The following is a 17746-nucleotide window of genomic DNA, read 5'->3' on the forward strand; positions in this document are numbered from 1 at the left end:
TGCCTTAAAGAAATTTAAACAAAAACGAAGGCTTAACTTTTATTTTAAGGGGCAGAGAGTTTGTGTGTAGGGTAGCATGCCTTCAATTACATGTGTGATCCTGTTCAGTATGGTGATAATGTTTTAGAAATGGAACTAAATTTTAAAGACAGTATACTGTTTCTGTAATTTTTATTTTTATTTTTTCTTTTGGCTGCACCGGGTCTTAGCTGCTGCATTTGGGATCTAGTTCCCCGACCAGGGGTGGAACCTGTGTCCCTGAATTGGGAGCACAGAGCCTTAACCGCTGGACCACCAGGAAGTTCCCTGTTTCTTTTAAATTTAAAGCTGCTGGATTTTTTTCCCTTTTCCTTTTTTCCCCCTTTGTGCTGTGCTCAGTCATGTCTGACTCTTTGTGACCGCATGGACTGTAGCCCACCAGGCTCCTCTGCCCATGGGCTTTCCCAGGCAAGAATACTGGAATGAGTTGCCATTTCCTCCTCCAGGGGATTGTCCTGACCCAGGGATTGAATCCACGTCTCCTGTGTCTCCTGCACTGCGTATAGATTCTTTACTGCTGAGCCACTGGGAAAGCTTTTTACCCCTTACTTACATATAATTTGTGTCTGTTTTTTAGGTTTGTTGTAACGGTACAAGGGTGTTTGTGCAAAAGGAAATTCTTGATCAATTTACAGAGGAAGTGGTGAAACAGACCCAAAGGATAAAAATTGGAGATCCCCTTCTGGAAGATACGAGGATGGGTCCCCTCATCAACCGACCACATCTGGAGCGAGTCCTTGGGTTTGTTAAGGTGGCAGAGGAGCAGGTAAGAAACAAGTAGAGATGAGGGGAAGGGTAATTCCTCCTGGGTTACTTGCTCTGCGCCCTCTCCTGTGGTCATGTCCGTCTGGGAGCCGTATTCTGCATTGTACTTGCAGTAGACCGACTAAGTGTCCATTTGTTCAGGACACAAGGAGCATTTCCAGAATGCACATTGAGGTTGTATGTTTAACGTAAAGTATGCATTCTTCTTTTCTTTTTTGGCAGGGAGCTAAAGTGTTATGTGGTGGAGACGTCTTTGTACCTGAAGACCCCAAATTAAAGGATGGGTATTACATGAGACCTTGTGTGTTAAGTATGTCCTCTTCTTGTTTGCTTTTAAACAGTTTGAGTTAAATGTTAGATAGAAAAAAAGTATTTATAAACTGTGCATATGGTGGAAGGCAAGGGTCAGAACTGTGCGTCCCCTCTACTCAGGTGTAAGAAGTAGAAGTTCTCTGTTGCCTTGGAAGCCTCCTGTTTGCCCCTTCTCTTCTTGGATGATGTTATCAATTACCTGGGACTTAACTAGGTACACACCTGTTGTTGTAGAAGCAAGGCACCCCAAAAAATGAAAATTCATGTTTGATTAAAACTTAAGTAATGAATTTCTTTTTTCAAGAAACTTGGTAAAGAGTGTGTTTTACATTGAACTTTTAGATCGTCAATATAATGAAACCAATTTGTCAGACAGCATACTAATATTAAAACTTAACTGATTTAATACTTTTTAGCATTTCCTTTTGGTCTGAGCAGTCTCCTGGTTTGGACAATCAAGCATATGGTGGTCCTGCTGTTCTCATCCATCTCCTTCCCTCCTGCCTGCGGGTGACACAGTTTTAGACTGTTTGGTCTTGTTAGTGTCTACTATAAAAATACTGACAGTTTTCTTGGTTTTAAAAAACTATCTATAGATGGAATAATGCTGTATGATTCCTTACACCTTATCTTGAAGATAGATTCAGCTGATTTTTGTCCCTGAGGTTGATAGTGGTGCCACTTTTCAATACTTGGTATTTGATTTGATTCAGTTTAACCTTTAGCCCTTGCTAGAAAAGCAACTGCTGAGGCTCAAAGGCTGTAAATTTAGCATCCATACCATGAATTAGCTTGTAGCTGTTAAAGAAGAGGGAAAACTTACATTATGTTTTTAAACAGCAAATACAGGTTAAACAATAGTGTATGTGGCATTATCCTAAATCCGAAAAACCACATATGTGCATGGGACAAAGAAGGAGCAGAGAACATGCATCCTAATATTGATAGTGGATTTATTTCTCTAGATGCTTGGATCAAAGGTGATTTTTGTTAAACTTTATGCATTGCTGAATACTACAGATTTTCTGTAGATTATGTTTGTTTATTTTTAGTTGGAGGATAATTGCTTTACAATGTTGTGTTGGTTTCTCCTATGCAATGTGAATCAGCTATAAGTATAGACACATCCCCTCCCTCTTGGGCCTCCTTCCCACACACCCCCCACCCCACCCATCTCGGCCATCACAGAGCACTGAGCTCACGCCGCTGTGTCGCGCAGCAGCTCCCCTCTTGCTGTCTGTTCACACGTGGCGTGTCAGCGCTAGTCTCCCAACTCGTCCCGCCCTCTGCAAGCCTGTATCGTAAAGATGACTGCCTCTGTTCCTGCCCTGCAAGTAGGCTCCTCAGTACCTTTTCTAGATTCCATAAATACGCAGTAATATATGATACTTGTTTTTCTCTTTCTGACTTCACTCTGTGTAACAACTTCTAGGTTGATCCCTCTCACTACAACAGACTCAAATTGAGAATGTGTATTTTGCAATTAGGAAAAAAAAATTTTTTTTTAAGCTGTGAACCTATGCAAAGAACAGGGAGCTAACTACCTTCACTTCATCCTAGTGATTCTGAAAGCCTGATTTGTGGTCCACAGTGTCAGTATCGCTTGGAAAACTGGTAGAGGCAGGTTTCTGGTCTCTGCCCTAGACCCCCAAAGGTAACTCTGAGGGGCTAGGACCTCAAGACCTGCATTTTGGGAGAGTGGATACATGTACATGTATGGCCGAGTCCGTGCGCGCTCCACCTGGAACTGCACAGCATCGTTAATCAGCTATAGTCCAATACAAAATAAAAAGTTCAAAGGGAAAGAAAGTTCCCAGTTTGTTTTTATGCACATTAAAGTTTGAGACTGACTCCAGAGGCTCAATCTTTTGACTCATTTACTAGATGTGGGGCTAAAGTACAGTGCAGGGACCGTGTGCAGGGACTGCTCCTTTTCTCACATGTGAGCTGCTGCTTTATCCCCTCGTCTCTTGACTCTCGTATAGAGCACACTCACACAGCGCCGCACTCTTATCAACCTGCGTGAGACGAACTCTGCTCTGGGACAGCTGGGCAATGAACTGTCTTGAATCATTTACTGTTCTGACGAACAGTTTCCCTAAAAATGGTGCATGGATTATCAGTTTTCAGAGATTTAGATCACAATAAACTATCCTTAGTCACCACCTAAAATTATTGAATATACCTTCATAGATAGTTTCAGTGTCCCCAGAGTACACTGTAACATACAGAGGAACAGAGAGCTGTTTTTACTTGGTATATACAAGCTCTGATCTATCTCTGAGGAGATTTTAGAGTCCTCATCTTTGTAGATACGTGAGTAGTTGGTTTTTAGCTTTGGCTGGTGTACAGCTGGTATTTATAGTAGCGCCCTACGGCTGTTTTTCTGCCTCAGCATTTACATATATCACACAGCCTTACGGACGCATATCTCACTCCTTGCCAGCACTGAGATGAGCTGTCTTTCAGCCACAGTGAGAGAAAAGCACCATTCTCAGGAAGGTCACTGGGGTTCACTATTGCACATCTAAATATTTGAGCTTCTTTAGATATACATGTATTTTAAAAAGTCAAGTGTGAATCTAATCATATTAGGGAATTAATCACAAGTACATTTTCATATTAACTGCACAGCCATTCAGTTATTTCTGTTTATGTTTTTACATTGTATTTTCTTTTTAAAAATACTGTTTCTCCTTCTACTTACACAGTTATTAAGAAAATGTGAAAAAGTGTAAAAGATGTTAATCTTGTATGACATTTTAACAGAAATTGGGATGATATGTACAGTTGTATTTTTTCAGTGACTATTCATCATAAGCATTTGCTTATTAAATTTTCTTCAAAAACATTACTTTTTGAGGCTTCATAGAAGTTTATCATTGGGGTGTGTTGTGTTCACATGACTGTCCCTTCTATTTTGGATGCCTTGTTGCTTCTCATTTTCACTGTCACAGGAGTGTTGTGATGGAAATCCCTGTACATATATCCTTGTCCATCTCATTATCTGTGCCCTTGAAAAGTGAAAGTGTTAGTTGCTCAGTTGTGTCTGACTCTTTGAGACACCGTGAACTGTAGTCCAGCAGGCTCCTCTGTCTGTGAAATTTTCCAGGCAAGAATACTGGAGTGGGGAGCCATTCCCTTCTCCAGGGGACCATCCCGACCCAGGGATTGAACTCAGGGCTCCTGTATTGCAGGCAGATTCTTTACCATCTGAGCCACCAGGGAAGCCCTAACTATGTCCTTATGATGAATATAAAAAAGTAGATTTAGAGTGAGCACAAAGGCCATGACTCCTTAGTAGGTGGTGTTAATCGTCATGCAGGAAGGTGCTCTGATTTATAATCACACTGGAAATGTTGCATTGACCTTTCTCTAAAGCTGTGTATTTCATTGTTTACTATGAACAAGGAATTTTAACATGCCAGAATGTTACAAGGAATTCAGATAATTCCTTCACTGATGTTTGGTTTTTAAAATAATGTTTGCAGCTGATTGCCGAGATGACATGACCTGTGTGAAAGAAGAAATCTTTGGACCAGTTATGTCCATTTTATCATTTGACACTGAAGCTGAGGTTCTGGAAAGAGCCAATGACACCACTTTTGGACTAGCTGCTGGTGTCTTCACCAGGTACGTGGGGAAGGACAGTCCACGTAGCTTTGAAGAAATGGGGCTGCTGTGTCTTCTTAGATATTCATCTTCTCCCTCCCCTGGAGTTCGCCCTCATTGCATTTGCATCAGCATGTTCTGTCTGCTTCAGGTAGAGTCAGAAGATGCCAGCGTAGCAGCACAGCCAGAACCCTGCTGCTGAGTTTAAATTAAGCTGTTAGCTTTATTGATACATCCTATTCTTTTTTTCATTCATTCAGTGAATGCATATTTAAGTTTCTGATCTACGTAAAGCATTGTGTTAGGTCCCTATTAAAAAATACATGTCAAGGAATTTAGAAACCTGTAAGCATATAAATACTGGTAGTAGTTTTCAAAGACATGATTTTTAATAGCTTTATAGTAGTCCCTAAATTGGGATGCATTGTAACACATGTGGGCCTTCTATTGTGTATTTAGGGTGCTGTTTCCAATTTTAACTATTGTAAGTAATGTGATTACTATCTTGGTACATAAACTGCTGAAAAGCAAACAGTGATTTGGGACTAAAATTTCTTTGAAAATGATTGCAGATTGTTTGATTATATACAAACTCTGATTTGTCTTTTGGCAATAGTAGACAGTTTTCTAAGATTGCTTTACAATTGGGAATATGCTGTTTCTTTAGTGATATATTTTGGGGGTTTTTTCGGTTGTTGTTTTTTTGTAGTTTTGTGATGAGGCACTTGGGGAGAAAGACCCAAGTCTCCCTTGAGGACCTGATGAGTTGAGTTGTGAAGGAAAGAACGAGGAGCTCCTTTGTTGTTGTTTCTAACAGACTTTGTGTTTTTAGAGCAGTTTTAGGTGCAACGCAAAATTGAGTGGAAAGTACAGAGATTTCCCAGGCTCTCCGCCCCAGCGTGTGCACAGCCTCCCCATGATCAGCATCGCCCACCAGAGTGGTACAGTTGTTAGAACTGATGAGCCTCCGTGAACACGTCTTTATCACCCAAAGACCATGGTTCATGTGAGGGTCACTCTTGGTGTGCGTTCTGTGCATTTGGACACACGTATAACACGGACCCAGTGCTGTCGTGTCAAATAAGGCAGTCTTACTGTCCTCAAAGCCCTCTCTGAGGAGCTGCTTTAGTTGATATGAGGAGAGAGTGGATTACGTCTCTCCTGCTCCTTTGCTTCACCACCAAAATACAAAGGCCAGTTATAGAGAACAGTAACTCCTTTTTTCTTTAAAAAAAAAAAAACCTTTGTTAGGATGATTCACCTACCATATAATTCACTCATTTAAAGTGTACAATTCAGTAGTTTCTAGTATATTTATAGATTGTACAACCATCATTATAATCTAACTTTAGAACATTTTTGTCATCCCAAGAACATTAACAGCTACTCTGCATTCTCCCCTCCCGCCACCCCTGGCCACCACTAATCTACTTTATGTCTTTATATATTTGCATTTTTTGAAAATTCTACATAAATGAAATCATACAGGATGTGACCTTTCGTGACTAGCTTCTTTCACTTAGTTCATTCAGTAGCTTCTTTTCAGAGTTCATTCATGTTGTAGTCTGTGTCCCTACTTTATTCCTTTCTGCTACTGTGTGTGTGTGAAAGTCGCTCAGTTACGTTTGACTCTTTGCAACCCGATGGACTGTAGCCCACCAAGCTTCTCTCTCCATGGGATTCTCCAGGCAAAAATACTGGAGTGGGTTGCCGTGCCCTTCTCCAGGGGATCTTCCCAACCCAGGGATCCCAGGTCTCCCACATTGCAGGCGGATTCTTTACCGTCTGAGCCACCAGAGAAGCCCTTTTTTATACTAATATTCTGCTGTATGGATATATCACATTTTGTTTATTCACTCACATATTGATAGACATTTGGGCTGTTTCTACTTTTTGGCTATTATGAATAATGCTCCAGTGAGCATTCATGTACGAGTCTTTGTGTGAAAATTTCTTTGTGTGTGTGTTTCATTTTTGCTTGGTATAAACCCAGGAGTAGCATTGCTGGGTCATATGGAAACTCTCTGTTTAACTTTTTGAGGAAATGCCAACTGTTTTCCAGAGTGGCAGCACTGCTTTACATTCCCATCAGCGATGTTTAAGGATTCCAGCTTCCCCAGATCCTCACTAGCAACTGCTGTTATCTGTTCGCTTGATTTTAGCCATCCTAGTGGATATGCAGCAGTGTTTTGTAGTTTTGATTTGCATTTCTGTGAGTTGTCTTGTTACTTTTCTGATAATCTCACTTGCAATACAAACTTTTAAAATTTTTATAGGTCAAAATTTTTCTATTTTTTTTAATCTGTTACTTTTGGTGTCTTGTCTGAGAAGGTTGTGTCTAACGGAAGGTCGTGGAGATTTATTCCTGTTTTCTTCGAAGAGTTTTACGGTTTTCAGTCTGATATTTTAGTTAAGTGACCCATCTGAGTTAATTTTTGTGCACTGTGTGAGAAAGGGCTGGCTCTTCCTTCATTCCTTTGCATGTGGACCTCCGGTTGTTCCAGCACTGTTTGCTGAAACGACTATTTTCCCCCATTGAATCGTTTTAGCACCCTTGTTGCTGCTACATATTTTATAGATGCTTTCGGATGAGACTACAGAATTCAAAATTTTATCTGTTTTGCCTGGATGGTATAAGTTTTTAAGACACATTGTGAAGAAATAAAAATTTGGCAATGTTTTGAAACTCTTAGAAGTGATAGTCTCACGTTTCCTGTTAAAGTTGCAGCAAAAGAAACTGTGACTAACCAATGCAGTTTATTTCTTCATAGGGACATCCAGCGTGCCCACAGAGTGGTGGCGGAGCTCCAGGCTGGAATGTGCTTCATTAACAACTATAACGTCAGTCCAGTGGAGTTGCCCTTTGGTGGATATAAGAAGTCAGGTGAGGAGCTGGGAATTGTGGAAAATTCTTGTCTCGGGAGACACTGGTCATAATAGATCAGGTTCCTAAACTTGTATGTGTATCAGAGTTACCAAAACGTATATGAATTCCTCGTCCTCCCCAGGCCCACTATCCATGAGAAGGAAAGCCAAGCATCTTTATTTTTTCCAGAAGTTCTCCAAAGGTTCTGATGTATAAGTTGGCTTGTAAGCAGTAGCATTACTTTTTTCCTCACAGTCTATAATTGCTGTAAGCATAAAACCACTTCGAGGTGTCCTAACCATAGCAAGTTTATAATAGTCTGTTAGGAGATTTGAGGCATCAGGGGCATAGCCATTACTTTGAGGTTCTTTTCTTTGGCACTTGTTGCTGATTTCACCAGTTTTGTGAATTGTGCTTCCCTGGTGGCTCAAATGGTAAAGAATCTGCCTGCAGTGCAGGAGATCTGGGTTTAATCCCTAGATCAGGAAGATCCCCTGGAGAAGGGAATGGCTACCACTCCAGTATTCTTGCCTGGAGAATTCCATGGACAGTGGAGCCTGGTGGGCAACAGTCCATGGGGAGGCTAAGAGTCAGCCAAGACTGAGCGACTGAACACTTAGACTATATGAAAATCGGTTTGGACTTTGTAGACGTACCTTTCTAAGAGGCTGACCCCTAGTCTCTCGGCAGGTATTTAGAGCCGTCCCAGTGTTGGCAAACACATAAATACTGACAAATGACAGTGAGATGGTGGGTGTTAATCTGACAGTTTCATTTGGTGTTGTGTTTGGTATCACCCTGGCGTTCTCTACTCATACATCTCTAGATTCTTGTCCCTGTGGGGTTACCCGGTGAAGCCGTCACACAGACTCAAATGCAGGGTAGGAATCAGGACTCTGTTTTGTTCATTCCTAACCCTCAGTGTTTGGAATCTGCAGCTTTGGCCTCAGTGGGGCCTCTGCACCCAGCTCTCCCTTCGTTAATCTGCATCTTTGCATCAGTGCCCATGGATAGTTCTACATGAGATGAGAGGACAGAGAGCTGGCCTAACGCGCCCAGTGAGCTCCATGCTGAGAGGATCTGAAAAGGAACAAAAGCCAGAGAAGGCCCTACCCGGCCTTTGAGTATGTCACCTTTGGGATGGTGCTCCCTGGAGACACGCAGTTTTGGAGACTGGGCCTAGGCCTTTGGATGCAGAGCCTGCCTCAGCCTGGGGCAGGAGCACAAGGAAGGCTGTCCTTTTAGCACGTAACCTCATCCACTAGTGATTGGGTGGTGTCTTGGCTTTGAGTAGCCTGAGGGCCTATAGGGTTCACTCCCGACATGAGTGGGCACTAAATAGTTGGTGCTCCTAAAGATTCAATATAACAGGAGGCTACTAAGCGTATTATGTAGTTAGGTTTTAAGTTAGCACTGACTTTTAAAGGCATCAGGTTGATAATTGTAGAGAATGCTCTAATGTTTGATGAGGAAGTCTGAACACTTTAGACCTTAGCCCAGAAGAGTAAATACTTGAAGTTAAGGTTCATCCTGTTAAGAAATGAAGCCTAAGTGTTTCCCCATCCCTGTCCTTGAAGGCCAGTGGGTGCCTTTCCGCACGTCTGGCTCCACAGCCACAGCCTGCGGGGAGGACTGGCTCCCAGCTCCTGTGCCGCTGCGCTCTCCCCCAGCCCGGGAGCAGGCCCTGCGCATCTCTGCAGGCCGCCGTGGCTGGGGCCCGTCAGTGGCGCGTCCTCACCCTGTCTCTCTCTTTCAGGATTCGGCAGAGAGAACGGCCGGGTGACAATTGAGTACTATTCGCAGCTGAAGACTGTGTGTGTGGAGATGGGTGACGTGGAGTCTGCTTTTTGAACCCATGCAGTGACCCCAGTGAATAACGAGAGCCAGCTGTCACGACTGGCAGTGCAGCTGCCTGCTGGTTCAGACCCAGAATATCGGTCATTCAGGATAGGAAAATGGTTCAGTGATGCTCTGAATGGCTCAGTTTCCTAAGTGAAAATGTGCCTAAGTGACTTTTATATACTAATCAAGAAAGCTTGTTTTTCCTCAAAGCAGATTTCTGTAAATAATCGTTGAGAGTCACCAACAACTTTCCAGAGAACAGGGGAAGGACCAGGAGCCCTCCAGGCTTCCATGGAGCCCACCCGCTCATGGGTTCATTTTAGCATGCTTTAAAGAATACTTGCCTTTAGAGGTTCCTGGGCGTATCAGAAGAGATGTCTGTTCCTTGGCGTTTTGAAGTCCATGGTCCCTTGTCATTTCACAGAGAAGGCTGACAGTCGGGAGAGCGGGCTTGGCTAACAGGCGGATGAGTGGGGCGTGGACACTGATTGGCCAGAGCCAGCATGTGGTGGTGGTGGTGGTGGTGGTTGGGGGGGATCAGCTCCAGTCCTTGAGTTACAGCTTGCGCTCTTACGATGGAAAGGTTTCCTTTTAAATGTACAGATCCTTTGTATGCCACTGCAGTATACTGAAACTAAATAAATCACATCGAGAGTCCTCTCAGTGTCATGTTTTCAAGCTAAACACATCTTAGGGCTATAGGGAGACACAGGATAGGCTAAAGTTAAATGTTTAAGACAGAGGATTTGACATTCTTTGCAGTGAGTACACACAGGCAGGCTTCTGTTGCCGTAACGAACTATCAGTGGCCCATGCAGGCTTCTGGGCTCCGTGTTAAGAACAGGGCCTGTCTTAGAAGGGCTGTCAGTTCACAGTGACGTCTCAGACTGTTGCAGCAATCCTTACCTTGCTGCCTTACCATCCTTTCAGGGGAGTAATTTCGGTTTAATAGTATTAGGGTTCTCCAGAGCAACAGAACCAATTGAGTAGAACAGGTGAGTGTAAGCAAAGATTTCTTACGGGAGTTGGCTCATGAGATTATTATGGCAGCTGAGATAGAAGGCCCATAGTCTTCTGGCTGCAAGCTGGAACCCGGGAAAGATAGTGGTGTAATTCAGTCCATGTCCTGGGGCCTGAGAACCAGGAGTGCTGCTGGCGTCTAAGGGCAGAAGACGGACTCTCTGCTGTAGCAGAGAGTGGATCTGCCGCTCTTCTGCCTTTGGGTTCTGGTTGGGGTGTTAAATGGATTGGATGAGGCCCACCCACAGTGGGGAAGGCCATCTGCTTTGCTTATTAGTTCACCAGTTCAAACGCCGATCTCTTCTGGAAACACCCTCATAGACACATTGGGACATCATATAGCCCAGACTGACCGACACATAAAATTAATCATCACAGTAGCTAAGAGATGAGGGATGATTCTTGTTACCGGGCCTGCATCTGTTTATGTATACTGTGGTGGGAAAACACTGTAATTAGAGGATGAGAAGAATCAGCCTTTCTTGATAGATAACTGCACACAGGGTCCTCCCTCAGTGGATATTTGCACGCAGGGTCCTCCCTCGGTGGATAACTGCACACAGGGTCCTCTCTCGTGGATACTTGCACACAGGGTCCTCCCTCGGTGGATACTTGCATGCACGGTCCTCCCTCGGTGGATATTTGCACGCAGGGTCCTCCCTCGGTGGATACTTGGCACGCAGGGTCCTCTCTCGTGGATACTTGGCACACAGGGTCCTCCCTCGGTGGATACTTGGCACACAGGGTCCTCCCTCGGTGGATACTTGGCACACAGGGTCCTCCCTCGGTGGATACTTGGCACACAGGGTCCTCCCTCGGTGGATATTTGCACGCAGGGTCCTCTCTCTTGGTGGATACTTGCACACAGGGTCCTCTCTTGGTGGATACTTGCACACAGGGTCCTCTCTCTTGGTGGATACTTGCACACAGGGTCGTCTCTTGGTGGATACTTGCACACAGGGTCCTCTCTCTTGGTGGATACTTGCACGCAGGGTCCTCTCTCTTGGTGGATACTTGCACACAGGGTCCTCTCTTGGTGGATACTTGCACACAGGGTCCTCTCTTGGATACTTGTACGCAGGGTCCTCTCTCTTGGTGGATACTTGCACACAGGGTCCTCCCTTGGTGGATACTTGCACACAGGGTCCTCTCTTGGTGGATACTTGCACACAGGGTCCTCTCTCTTGGTGGATACTTGCACACAGGGTCCTCTCTTGGTGGATACTTGCACACAGGGTCCTCTCTTGGATACTTGCACGCAGGGTCCTCTCTCTTGGTGGATACTTGCACACAGGGTCCTCCCTTGGTGGATACTTGCACACAGGGTCCTCTCTTGGTGGATACTTGCACACAGGGTCCTCTCTCTTGGTGGATACTTGCACACAGGGTCCTCTCTTGGTGGATACTTGCACACAGGGTCCTCTCTCTTGGTGGATACTTGCACGCAGGGTCCTCTCTCTTGGTGGATACTTGCACACAGGGTCCTCTCTTGGTGGATACTTGCACGCAGGGTCCTCTCTCTTGGTGGATACTTGCACACAGGGTCCTCTCTTGGTGGATACTTGCACACAGGGTCCTCTCTCTTGGTGGATACTTGCACGCAGGGTCCTCTCTCTTGGTGGATACTTGCACACAGGGTCCTCCCTCGGTGGATACTTGCACACAGGGTCCTCTCTCTTGGTGGATACTTGCATGCACGGTCCTCTCTTGGTGGATACTTGCACACAGGGTCCTCTCTCTTGGTGGATACTTGCACGCAGGGTCCTCTCTCTTGGTGGATACTTGCACACAGGGTCCTCCCTCGGTGGATACTTGCACGCAGGGTCCTCTCTCTTGGTGGATACTTGCACACAGGGTCCTCTCTTGGTGGATACTTGCACACAGGGTCCTCTCTCTTGGTGGATACTTGCACACAGGGTCCTCCCTAGGTGGATACTTGCACACAGGGTCCTCTCTTGGTGGATACTTGCACACAGGGTCCTCCCTCGGTGGATACTTGCACATAGGGTCCTCTCTCTTGGTGGATACTTGCACACAGGGTCCTCTCTTGATGGATACTTGTACAGAGGGTTATGGATACTGAGCAAGGCCAACAGGGATCTCACCCCCTATCTGAGGGGATCCTGGTGTGACTTCATCAGTAGGAACCGCCTGGATAAGACAAGTTTCTAGCAGTCCCTCTGAAGAGAAAGCAGCTAGGTTGTTCCATCTGCTACTTCCATTCTCATCAAATACTCACACTAAACATGAAGAAGTTCTTAGCCCTAATTTTTAGATGAAGAAACTCAGAATTGGAAAGGTCTTGACCATAGTTGAGTCATAGGTTGAGGAGCGTGGTTCCAAACCAGGAATGTGGGCTTGTCATTCTTGTGCTTTCTGCTCCTTCCACGATTCCTAGTCCTTAGTTCTGTGTATTCATTTCCTATGACAGTTTACTGCAAATGTGGGGACTTTAAAACAACACTTTTATTATTTTGTGTCTCTGGAATCAGAAGTCCAGAATGGTTTTGCTGGGCAGATCAGGGTGTTGGCAGGGCCCAGCTCCCTCTGTAGGCTCTAGGAGAGAACCCTCCTGCCTTTTCCTTCTCTAGAGTGCATTCTGTGGCTCGTGGCCCCTCCTCTGTGTTTAGCACCAACAGCTTGGCATCGAGTCTCTCCCTGCTTCCCTTGCCCTTCTCTGTGTAGGCAGATCTCCCTCTGTTTCTGGACAATTGTGACAGGATTGGGGGCCAACCAGATGGCCCATAATTATCTCTCAAGACCCTTAACTTAGTCATATCTGTAAAGACTCCTTTTGCCATATAAAGTAATATTCAGAGGTCCCAAAAACTAGGACGTGGGCATACCTGATGGGGAGCATTATTCCAGCTGCCACCCCAGCCTTGTCCAGTGTGTTCCAGACGTTAATAGCTCTTGTATTTCACAAATTGGCCTGAACAAAGATTGTTAGCTGTTAATGAAGCATCTTAGGACAATAATATATATAATGCATTTAAGGAAACATGATTTAGCCTAGAGGCCAGGCCTTCCTTTGGTTTAGAAGAAGTTGTGTCATCTAGTTAAATTCTCCTGGAATCTTTTTTTCTCCACTAGTATTTTGATTTACTTTTGAAAGTTAAGCAGAAGGTATCCTTTCTCCCTCCTCCCATCTAATCTGATCCTCTGGAGGTAACTACTGTTAATATTTGGGTGCATATCTTTCCCAAGATTTTCTTAGAAGTAATAACTATTAACTAACCCTGTATCTTGATGAAGCCACGTGTAAATGTATTCAGCTCATGTTCCTTCATATGCATTTTAGGATTTCATTGGTTGACAGATTCTTGTGGGAAACCATCATTTAATGGCTATTGATAGAAACTGTCTTGGAGTTGTATTAATGGGAAAGAGGAAAACCAAGACTCATGTTGGCTCCCTCCTTTGCAGTAGCTCAGAGTGCTGATCTCTGGTCTGGCTTTTCAGTGATTCCATATAGAAGCAGTTGCTCACTTGGGCAGGTCTTTTTCAGATAAAAGGTAGCCATTGGGCCCCTTCTTTCCACCTGCTCCTCTGTTTCTTACCTTAGAGTCTCTTGCTGCCTAAGGCAAAAATCTGGCAGAATGAAAGTTGGTTACAGTTTGCTGACAGCAGCATGGAAGCCATCCTACCAGGAGCTTCCAGAGATGGGGGTTTGGACAGCCCCGAGCCCTTGCCTGCTTCTTACAATGGCAATTTCCGCCCTGGCTTCTCCAAAGTGCCTAGTTCTGAATTTGGCTCTCATTTGAAGTAAAAATAATTCCTTGTTTTTTTTTTAATACCTAAAGACCTATGTTTTTCTTTCTAGGGTATTGAGAGGAAAAAATCCGCAAAGGGGAAAAAGGAGACTAAGCCTTAGCAGTTCAGAGATGCTGTGAAAAACTATCAAGTCAGATTAGCAGTGAGCAGTCTCCTCACTGTAAACTAGAATTCCTCATGCTTGGCTTAAGACCCACTGTGGCTTTTAGTTAGAACACAGTCCACGTTCCTTACCGTGACCACCGTGCCCTGCGATCTCACTGCTGCCACTTCCTCTGTTCACCTGTGCGTTACACTGCCAGACTTGTTCTTGCCTCAGGAACCTCACGTTCACTGTCCCTCTTCCCCAGAGAGCATGTCTTCCCAGATTTCCCATGGTCTCCCTATGAGCTCCTGAAAGCCCCAAACTAAACATTTATCTCCTTAAATCTACAGTAGCTGCACACACCCTCATCTCATTATGCTATTTTATTTACTTCAAAGCATTTGTCACTATTTGAGATTGCATGCTTATTACATCTTCTCTGGCTAGAATGGAAACTAAAAGCCAGAACTGCCGTGCCACTGGGCTCACAAGAAGTACTCAGTGTGTGTGTAGGTGAACGGATTAGAAGGGTGGGGTAGAGCCCTGGTACACAGTATGGTCCCAGGGCAGCAGGCCTATGAATCAAGAGTCTGAATTTTCACAAGATCCCCAGGAGATTCTTACGCACAACAGTTTGCCAAACACTGCCTTTAGAACAGTGGTTCTCAGCTTTGGCCACATGTCTGAAATACCCAGAGAAAGCTTTGAAAATAGATTCTAATTTAATTGATTTGGGATTTAGCCTAACACGTCTGTATTCTTAAAAGGTTCCTGCCAGGGTGAATTTAGGGGACAGTCAAGGTTGAGAGCCACTGCCCTACTGCTGTGCTATCACTAGCCACATGTAGCTGTTTAAACACAAAACAAAACGCAAACTCAGCCTTTTAGTTGCTCTCACCACATTTCAAGTATTCCATGGCACATGTGGGTCGTGATTCCTGTAGTGGACAGTGGAGGTGAATATTTCCATCATATCAGAAAGTTCTATTGGACAGCGCGGCTTAAGAGAGGGACCTGAGAGAGCTGTTTTCGATTCAGTTAGGAGAGCATCTTTGGAAGCAAATGCTATAGGGGAGAAAGGGGAACTCGGGGGGGGGGGGGGCTGGAGTCCTTGGAACACGAGGTTACTCTGGTTGCTGACGGTTGATGAAGTTTCACCAGCAGGTGGCGCTCATGCTTTCCCCCTCGCCTCGTGCTGGAGCCTGAGCTGGCCCTTAGCCATTGGAGGACAGAGCTGGGCACAGCACGCACCGTTGTTTGACTCTTCAGAGCCTCACACAGTAAGGACGGGCAGAGGTCAAGATGGTGGACTAGAAGGACGTGGCAGTCTCCTCCTCCCACAAATACATCTAAAACAATCAACGTGTGGAACAGTTCTCGCAGAATACCCGCTGAGCGCTGGCAGATCTCATAGAACCAGAGCTGTAGGAAAGATCTCTGGGTAGGACAAAAGAAAAATGCAACTGGAATGGGACATGCGGCCCTGGGAGGGAGCTGTGAGAGAGGAAATGTTCCCTCATTCTGGGAAGCCCCTTCAGTGGCTGGGGGATCAGCCGGCACACACAGGGAGCTGCAGAGGCTTGGAGGAGAGTGCAGCGGCTGCACCGTGGCAGGCGGAACAGAGACCTGCGCAGACGGTCCTGGCCAGGGCAAACTGAATAACGAAGAAGGATGAATAAGTGATCTGGAAGATGAAATAATGGAACTCGCCCTATCAGAACATCAGACAGATTAAAAAAATGAAACCAATATTTGAGACCTATGGGAGAACAAAGTGAGCCAATCTACACATGATAGGGATCCCAGAAGGAGAAGAGAAAACGGGGTCAAACATGCAACTGAAAGAAATTAGCTGAAAACTTCCCAAACCTAAAGAAGGAAACACATATCCAAGTATAGGAAGCTGAGAGAGTCCCAGACAAGATGAACCCAAACAGACCTCCCCCAAGATGTAATTGAAATGACAAAAGGTAAAGTGAGGGTCCTAGAGGCAGCAAGAGAAAAGCAGTTACAAGGGAACCTCCATAAGACTATCAGCCAGAAGGGAGTGGGGAGATAGACTCAGGGTCCTGGGAGAGAGAAATCTACAACCTAGGATACTCTACCCAGTTAGAGTATCATTTAAAAGTGTTGGGCTGCACCCCATGGGCCCACAAGCCCTGCACTTGCCCATCCTTGAGACCAAAAATGAGCCTGGAGTCAGTGACTGACATCAGTGGTTTAATGGATGGGGGATCTTACATGTCTAAAGCAAGCTCCCACCGAGTGCAGCAGAAAGGGGGCAGGACATGGTGGCAGTCTTCACTCCCGAGGGGAGGATACCAGTTATGAAGGGATTGAGGTTAGGTTAGGTTGTCTTACCTGTTACCAGGGAAACTAGCAGAGGGCCATGCTCCTCACCGCTGCTTTGATAAGCGGTCACGGAGGAGAGACTCTGATCTAAAGATTAGAACAGTCACTAGCTGCTGTGGGGGCAAGGGTACAGGAAGGCCAGTCATGTGAGTAGGGTGCAGGCCCTTGTCGAGCAGGGGGTGTACATGAAGCAGGAGAACAGCCGTCTTGGGGACCTGCTTGTACACTCCATGCCTACATCCCCTGCGTGACCCACACAGTCCATGTCCACCTCTCTTCCGTGATCCTGGGACAGGTATGTAGGGGGCACTGCAACCAAATACCACAAACACAGATGGCAGCAGCCAAAGGGTATCAACAGTAAGCTACCTGGTGTGCCCAGAACAGTCATTTGCCAGAATGGGGACAGATTTTGGAGCCAAGCACTTACTGGGTTAGCAGAGAGGAAGCCAATAGGAGCAGCAGTGCCCTGTCTGCTTACAAGAAAGGTAAGGCCACCCCTGGTATTCACAAACCCAGAGCCACTCGCATGGGGCCGGGAAGACCCTGGCTCTGAAGGAAGTATTCACAAACCCAGAGCCACTCGCATGGGGCTGGGAAGACCCTGGCTCTGAAGGAAGCATTCACAAACCCAGAGCCACCCGCGTAGGGCCGGGAAGACCTTAGCTCTGAAGGAAGCATTCACAAACCCAGAGCCACCCGCATGGGCAGGGAAGACCCTGGCTCTGAAGGAAGCATTCACAAACCCAGAGCCCCCCGCCTGGGGCAGGGAAGACCCTGGCTCTGAAGGAAGCATTCCAGTGCTCTAGCCAGAAGTGTTTTGTTAGCAGTGCACACATTAGGTCTTCCCAAATGAAAAACAGTTATTGCTCCCAGTTGGACTTGTGTGTCCAGCCCTATTCCAGCCCACACAGCATAGCCTGGGATAAGGGGCTCATGGGCAGTCACCCTGGCAAAATGTGAGCGGTACTGTGTGGTAACGTTTGCTGACAGGTCCTTCTGGCATATTGGCATGTGTGAGCAGGAGCTGGTAAGAGTATTCCTCCTCCCCTACGGTCAGTCCTCCCCCATGTGGTCTC

At 45.6% G+C, this 17746-nt stretch overlaps 1 protein-coding gene across 1 annotated transcript in view; it reads left to right on the forward strand.

Annotated features, from left to right (window-relative positions):
* Window positions 1-10047, forward strand: part of ALDH9A1 (aldehyde dehydrogenase 9 family member A1) — a 28352-nt gene extending 18305 nt beyond the window's left edge. Inside the window, exons 7-11 of the mRNA XM_068964270.1 lie at window positions 617-805; window positions 1027-1114; window positions 4608-4749; window positions 7500-7612; window positions 9351-10047. Of these exons, the coding sequence (XP_068820371.1) occupies window positions 617-805; window positions 1027-1114; window positions 4608-4749; window positions 7500-7612; window positions 9351-9445 (627 nt within the window). The 3' untranslated portion in view covers window positions 9446-10047. The remainder of the gene's footprint in view (window positions 1-616; window positions 806-1026; window positions 1115-4607; window positions 4750-7499; window positions 7613-9350) is intronic.
* The last annotated feature ends 7699 nt before the right edge of the window (window positions 10048-17746 follow it).

The sequence above is a fragment of the Capricornis sumatraensis genome, chromosome 2, assembly GCF_032405125.1.
Source record: "Capricornis sumatraensis isolate serow.1 chromosome 2, serow.2, whole genome shotgun sequence".
Classification (NCBI taxonomy): domain Eukaryota; kingdom Metazoa; phylum Chordata; class Mammalia; order Artiodactyla; family Bovidae; genus Capricornis; species Capricornis sumatraensis.